General features: G+C 49.4%; 1 protein-coding gene across 1 annotated transcript in view; it reads right to left on the reverse strand.

Annotated features, from left to right (window-relative positions):
* LOC134016458 (platelet-derived growth factor subunit A) overlaps positions 1–3514 on the reverse strand; it is a 7871-nt gene extending 4357 nt beyond the window's left edge. The window contains exons 1-4 of the mRNA XM_062455824.1: positions 2835–3514; positions 2404–2500; positions 338–448; positions 1–148 (exon numbers count right to left, since the gene is read on the reverse strand). The exon at positions 1–148 is cut by the window's left edge and continues 43 nt beyond it. Coding sequence (XP_062311808.1) covers positions 1–148; positions 338–448; positions 2404–2500; positions 2835–2897 — 419 coding nt within the window. The 5' untranslated portion in view covers positions 2898–3514. The remainder of the gene's footprint in view (positions 149–337; positions 449–2403; positions 2501–2834) is intronic.
* Positions 3515–7500: the final 3986 nt, after the last annotated feature.

Genomic DNA, 7500 nt, shown 5'->3' on the forward strand with positions numbered 1-7500 from the left:
TTGCCGGTGTTGCAGCAGCCGGTACACCTCCGCAGCTCCACGCAGGGAGGCCACACCAGGAAGTTAGCGGCCGTGGGGTCCACCTGGCTCCTGGAGATCTCGTGGATCACCGTCCGCGCCTTACACCCCGCCGGCAGGGCCTCCTCCACTGACGGGGCCCGGGGTCGGGGGGTCAGAGGTCAGACTTGTGTGTCTCTGTGCGTCTGCGTGCTTGTGTGTGTGCGTCTGCATGTGTGAGTGCGTGCTTGTTTATTACGTGTGTGTGTGTAATGCTTGAGTGAGTGTGTGCACTGTGTGAGGGAGTGTCGATGTGTGTGTGTGTGTGTGTTCGTCTCACCGACAGTGCTTCTCTTGCGTCGTGTGTGTGTCTGGGATCTCTTCAGGTCATGGTAACCGTGGGAGAAGTCCTTGTGGTGGGTCTGTTTGGTCTCCTGGATCACCTCATTCTCTGCAAGCAGACACAACACACGCACACACATCACTGTCTCTATTGCCCACTATGTACAGAGCCATTCATAAACTCCTCGACTGCAGAACGGAAGCGGTAGTCGGTATCGCCGTGGTAACACCGCAGATATGATTAGCGTGTGCACCGGAGCAACAATAGCCCAGGTAGGCGGCTCGTCCCCTCCTAACCATGGTTACCCGGACGTAACCATGGTTAGGAGGGGACGATGAAGAGAGTTTGAGAGGCTAGAAGGTGAAGTGTCTCAGGCCATCACAGGTGTGTGTGTCGGTGTGTGTTTGTGTCTGAACTTTAGTTTAGAAGTCTTCCACAAGGTCTGAGGGGTTGATATTGAAAGGAGTGCACGTGTGCTTGTGTGTGTCTGAACTCGAGATTAATGCTCCTTCACAAGGCCTCATGGATTGGGGCAGAAATGATGTGCCAGTCTTCCTGTAAAAACACCTTCAACACTTGCAGATAAAGAGCTATAAAACCAGAGACACATTAGGATTTCCAGTCATCAAAACATCATCAAACCTTTCCACACTGCCAACTGCCCCCCAAGGAATGCAAACTGATTCATGTGACACTAATGGCATGCAGTCTCTGTGTGTGCGTGTCTGTTTTTGTGTGTGTGTATTTGCACTAATGTGTTTGTGTGTAGTGTGTTTGCATGTGTAGGTATGTGTGTGTGTGTGTTTCATTCCCGGATATGAGCCTCTTTGTCTGGGGAGAGCTGTTTTAATTCAATTATAAACACTCACACTGTGGCTGCATCTTCTGTGTGTGTGTGTCTGTGTGTGTGTGTGTGTATGTGTGTGTGTGTTTGCCTTTTCATGTGAGTGTGCACCTTGGCCTACAGGCAGGAACTCAATTGCTCTGTGTGTGTTTGTGTTTCTCTGTCTGCATGCGTGTGTGTCTGTCTTTCTCACTGTGTGTGTGTGTGTGTCTGTGTGTGTCTGTGTGTGTGTGTGTGTGTGTGTGTGTGTGTGTGTGTGCTGAATACAAAGCCGCCCTCCCTCTCTCCCTCTTTTCTCTGTGTTCTCTCTGACACACAGGAATTTGAGCATGAATTATACATAACAAACACAGCGGACATTCAGCCCTCCCCTCTACTAATAATGGCCAGCATGACAGCAGTATAATGAAGTTAGCCACTTGACCCCACAACACACACACACACACACACACACACACACACACATACACACCACCCCGCTGCAATAGAGAGCTATCCCACCAGTCATTTGCATTTCAATAATCCCAGAATTGATGGTGGTGCAGCACTTGGTTAAATAGAAATAAAAAATAATTAATTCAGTGTTGAATCAAATCCAAGTATGAACTTAACAACAATGTTCTGCATTCTCTACTTAGAAGACAATTTCATTTTTGTGACAAGAGATTTTCCATGTATGTCACTTACCATGTTTGATTCAAAATGATACTAGGCCTTCTTGTAGGCTTCGTTATCAAATGACATAAACTTTGTTGTAAACTTTCTGTCGAATTTTTCAAAGATTCAAGCTGTAGGCTTTACATTTTAAGAGGTAAGCGTCTATGATGCTAAATCTCAAGAAACGTTTGACAGGTGTCAGGGAGTTCACGGAGGCTGTGAACGCGCGGGGCCGCGAGCAGCGGGATAGGTCCCCTCGTACCCTAGCAACAACCGGCGAGGCGTTTTTGTAATCAGTCTACTATGGAGACGTACAGAATCCTCTTTCCTGCGCGATGAGCCGCGCAAACTAAACTCTTTATTTCAGTGTCCTTCACTGCCCAACATAATAGCAACAAAGACCAAAAACACACCAGCAAACACAAGCACTGGTTTGGTTAGTTAGATTCGCCGTACTTTGATCTTAAAGTCAAGCAGAACGAGCCTCGTCAGAGCCAGTCAGTGTCCACACAGAGAGCCTATCAACAGGTTTGAACAGGAACGTTTAAATAAAGCGCTTTACCTACGGAGTCTATCTCCAGGAGCCGCTGGAGGTCACTGATACTGCGGATCTCGCTCCTGGATAGACGGTCCAACAACTCTCGTGGTAGCGGGACCTCCTAGAAAGAAATCCAGACAGCATCATCTATTAGCCTGCATTCTACAGCCAGTCCAAACGACACAGAGCTGTAAATCTCATTTTTACAGATAGCCCTTGACGATTAAAGTTGAAGCAAAACATGGAATGTGTGCGCGTGTGATGTTTTATTATTGCTTGGGGCACTCGTGAATTGTGACGGAAGCTTTGTCTGTTTTGAGAGATGAAACACCGTATGCGCGAGGATGTGGGTCTGGGTCAATACGTTGTCAACACAATTCTGAACATTGGGCTTCTAGAAAAAAAAAAAAAAAAACTAATGCGCCCGACAAAACATCTAAATGGACGTAGCCTACCTCAGCGGCGGTGCGTAAAGGGCACAGGACGCAGACAAGGAAGTGCAGGAACGCGGCTCTCATCTCCTCTTAAGTCCGCTTGAGTAACAAGACGACGTGACTGGGGACCAGCGCAGGAGCAGATGCGTCGCTCCCAGGACCCGGCAGCCGAGAAGCATCCCTCGGGAGGGGCTGCTGCCTCCGCGGCGGTGAAGAGTTGCGCAGCCTGGAACTGTTTGGTTCTTCTCTGGTATATCCTTTCTTAGCTACTCTTAAACTAAGAAGCTACCCTTCTTAGTTTATAAATGACGTCGGGTTCGAGTTGGTGTGATGCCGTTCTACTCCTCGTTTGGCTGCAACAGAACAGGTGATTGGTCGAAGTGTTGCAACCGGTTATAAAAGGACATGTGAGACATTCCAGAATTAAGGAATACGGTCATTGTATAGATAATAGTCCACTTTTTATGGGAGTAACTCATGCATGCTCCCCGTCCTAACTCTTATATGCATGTTGGCACTTGACGCACATATTATAGGATACTCAGTCAATGCCGTGGATTAAAAGCCTTCCAAAAAACGTGAAACTTTATGTCCCGTTGCTGTCTTCAAGTTGAATTGACGAAAGTATGTTTGTAAGGATGAAAAACTGCCAGGTTTGAGTTCTCGAGTGTTTTATTGCAGTCCCGCGTGGACGTGTGATCTTCGTGGTGAATGAAGTCGCGAAAGCTTTGAGTCATAGGATATAGCTACTGTCTGGCGTTTCCGCGGCGCGCGCCGCCGGTGCACTTCGACGGGCTCGCGCCTTTTAATCGTGAATGAAAGAGAACTTTGGCCAAACCCAAAGCTACTCAACCGTGCGTGCGTGCTGGCGTGCACTAACGTCGCAGACCTTCCTTCATTCCGGTGTTAGGGATGATGATGATAATGTTGAGGATGAAGTCAGATGTATTGGAGATTGACCCTCTTTGAATCTTTAATGAGTACAGTACACTTCTCTGTCTAAGGTTTACAACCATCACGGTAAAGCCAGACTCAAGCCTAAACACAGGTAATTGGTAGTTAGTTGTTTAGCTAATAACAAACCACACACAGGCATGGGTGAGTGAGTTTTTAGGCAATAAAAATCACTGGGAACTCCTGTCTCTTGCCCTCTTCACCTCCCCTCACTCATCCACCTCTTTTACCCCCTCCATCCATCCATTCCCTCATCTGTTCTTTCCATTTGACCACCCCTCAATCCCTAACCTCCTAGTCTCTCCTTCCTCTTCGCCCCTTACATGTCCACACTCTCCTCCCTCCCTCCCTCCCTCCCTCTCTCCCTCTCTCCCTCCCTCCCTCCCTCCCTCCCTCCCCCCTCCTCCCCCTCCCCCTCTCCCTCCGTCCACTCTCCCCTCTCCGCTCAGACTACCCTTGGTAACTGTGTGTATGTTTTTAATCGGTGTGTGATGAAGCGGGTTAATAAATACCCAGGCCGGACACAGACTCGACAGGATGGGAGGACAGAGGGACAGGAGGGAGGGATGGAGGGAGGGAGGGAGGGATGGATGGAGGGAGGGAAGAAAAGAAGGATATAGATGGAAGGTGGGGGAAGTCACTAGAGGTTGACACAGTGTGCTGGCGGTGAAACAACAGGTGATACAACCCAGATGGGTTCTCATGGAAGGAACTTTACACACACACGCACACACACACACACTGGTTAATACTACATTACTGACAGTATATGTGAAGGCCCCTGAACCCAGACTGGCAGTGTGTAGAGAGGTGTTGTAACAGAGCAGGTCTGTGGTGCAAATGCAAGGATTTCCATAAGCTGAGGGTCGAATGCATTCCTGTAAAACTTACACAGCTTTAACCAGGGGACCAGAGGAGAGGGAGGAGGGAGGGGGGGGGAGGGAAGAAGAAAGGGGAGAAAAGAGTGAGAGAGAGTGAGAGCGATAGAGAGTGAGATAGAGAGAGAGGGACAGAGAGATTGAGTGAGAGAGAGAGAGAGAGAGAGAGAGAGAGAGAGAGAGAGAGAGGGAGATAGAGAAAGAGGGACAGAGAGATTGAGTGTGAGAGAGAGGGACAGAGAGATTGAGTGAGAGAGAGAGGGAGATAGAGAGAGAGAGGGAGAGAGAGATTGAGTGAGAGAGAGCATGGTTTGTTGAGGGGGGGACACAACCCCAATTAAGGCCTATTTAGCTAGACAGGCGGACGCCCCCATGGAAGAGTCTCTCTCTCTCTCCCTCCATCTCACTCCACTGGTTCTGCTTTGGTGTCTGGTCTGGTGTCCCTGATGCACACACACACACACAAAGGACCGGAACAGGGTAGGAGAATTGGGTTAGAACGGATCCAGAGCAAGACCTTGGACTGTTGACTAAAAAGTGACCTCCTCTCTTTCTTTCATCCGTTCCTCCCTCCTGTGTGTTTTCCTGCCGACGACAGAAGCAGGCCGGACCATGTTCTGACATGTTGTTCTCCGAGGAACCGGAGGGGAGAGAACCCAGATACGTCTGGAAGAAGAAGATGGAGTGAGGGAAAGAGGGATGGAGAGAGGGAGAGAGGGAGGGAGTGAGGGATGGAGAGAGGGATGGAGAGAGGGATGGAGAGAGGGAGGGAGAGACGGATGGAGAGAGGGATGGAGAGAGGGAGGGAGAGAGGGATGGAGAGAGGGAGGGAGAGAGGGATGGAGAGAGGGAGGGAGAGACGGAGGGAGAGAGGGAGGGAGAGAGGGAGAGAGGGATGGAGAGAGAGGGAGGGAGGGAGAGAGAGAGGGAGGGAGAGAGGGATGGAGAGAGGGAGGGAGAGAGGGAGGGAGATACGGCCGAGAAAAGAGAAGGTTTCTTATATATTTTTTTCTCGATGAGTTTAGAGTTTAGGTTGGTTCCGGTGCAGTTCAAAGGGCGAATATGAAGCCCTCTGTGATATAGCTTGTTAGGATTCTACAAATACAATTTGATGCCTTAACACTTTAAAGAAGTAGTTCGCAAAGGCAGAGTGGGGCTTAGGGACATCCCCAACCAGAAATCCGACCAATCTTTCCCCACACTGAAAACTGAAACATCTTCTAGTTCCAGTCCCTCTTTCCTCTTTCGCTACGCGTTGATTACGATAGCCCTGGCCCACCAAGCCAGAGGGGGGTTTGCCATCACAACTCAGGGTAAGCTTGCTGTTGGCCACCAACCAAAAACTATTGTGTGATGCATGAATGTTTGGACGGAGGCCAATCATGGACTTACCCTGGATTTAGATGGCAAAAAATGCTGGCGTTCACCTCAGTTTAAATGCAAGCCCCTGTCTGTATATGTCAGTGTCTGAGGACTCTGGGAGCAGGAGGTTTGCACAATCTGTCTTTGAAAAGATGGAAAACAGAGAGGCCTTGTTTTAGAGAAAGTTCTAGTGAAAGTTGTACCCGAATCAGGCTAAAAGTTAAGTTAGGTATTTCCACTATCAGTATAGTGTAAAAAGACCTGGCGATTAGATGTTTCATGTTGAGTGTGTGATTGGCGTGTTTGATGGTGACACGGGACACAGTGGTTAGACTGAAGAGACGTGTGCTTGGCGGAAGTCCCTCGCCCACACTCCCCTCTCTCTCTCTCTCTCTCTCTCTCTCTCTCTCTCTCTCTCTCTCTCTCTCTCTCTCTCTCTCTCTCTCTCTCTCTCTCTCTCTCTCTCTCTCTCTCTCTCTCTCTCTCTCTCTCTCTCTCTCTCTCTCTCTCTCTCTCTCTCTCTCTCTCTCTTTTCAACACCACTCGCTCCAATCCTCTGATAATGGATTTGTGTCGATCGGGTTGACGACTGATGTCACTGCACACAGCTGGGGTCGAGGTCCACTTTCAGTTTGGAAGACGAAGAAAACCCCCCCACGTTATTGGTGTTTTTCCGCTGCACAGCCAGCTGACAGCTGCCGGAGGGGGCTTGATTGCGACGTGTGAAAGCTACCAGGGTCCAGGACCACGGAACACTCGAATGAAACATTGGAGAAGTTTCTCCTCGATCATTTATGTTTTGTTTTTTTTCGGTTCCAGATTCCCCCCCCCATCCACCTCAACCTCTGACTGGGAGAGAGATGATGGGTTCAGGTGGCGTATCTGATGAATCGAGATGTGTTGGTGAACCGAGTATGATGTTTGACTACCGGTATCTCTGCCTCGCACACAGAAACACATACACACACTCCCGCACACACAGACACACACTCCCACACAAACACAGACACTCACACAAACTCCCACACACAGACACACACACACAGACAAACAGCCCCACACACACAGACACACACTCCCACAGACACTGAAACACACTCCCACACACACACAGCCCCCCCCCCACACACACACACACAGCCCCCCCCCCCCCACACACACAGTCCCCCACACACACAGACACGTACACACTTCTAAAACTCCCTCTCTTGTCTTCTCCTCTGCTGTGTTCAGAGATGAAGAGGGTGATTAGTAAACCCCTCACGCCTTCCTCCTCATGCAGGGAAACGAAAGAGAGAAGAAGTCCCCCTCTCTCTCCTCCAAAAGACAGGATTTATCTTTTCTCTGCCTTCTGTGTGAGTAAAGGATATGTTCCATTAAACGGGGGCTGTTTGGAGGAGTGAAGTACTGTGTGTGTGTGTGTGTGTGTGTTTGGCTCTTAGAGTTGGAGCGGTGAGCTGATGTGGTCTTTTTGGCCCTGACACAATGCAGGG

The sequence above is a fragment of the Osmerus eperlanus genome, unplaced genomic scaffold (assembly GCF_963692335.1).
Source record: "Osmerus eperlanus unplaced genomic scaffold, fOsmEpe2.1 SCAFFOLD_145, whole genome shotgun sequence".
In the NCBI taxonomy this organism is placed as follows: Eukaryota; Metazoa; Chordata; class Actinopteri; order Osmeriformes; family Osmeridae; genus Osmerus; species Osmerus eperlanus.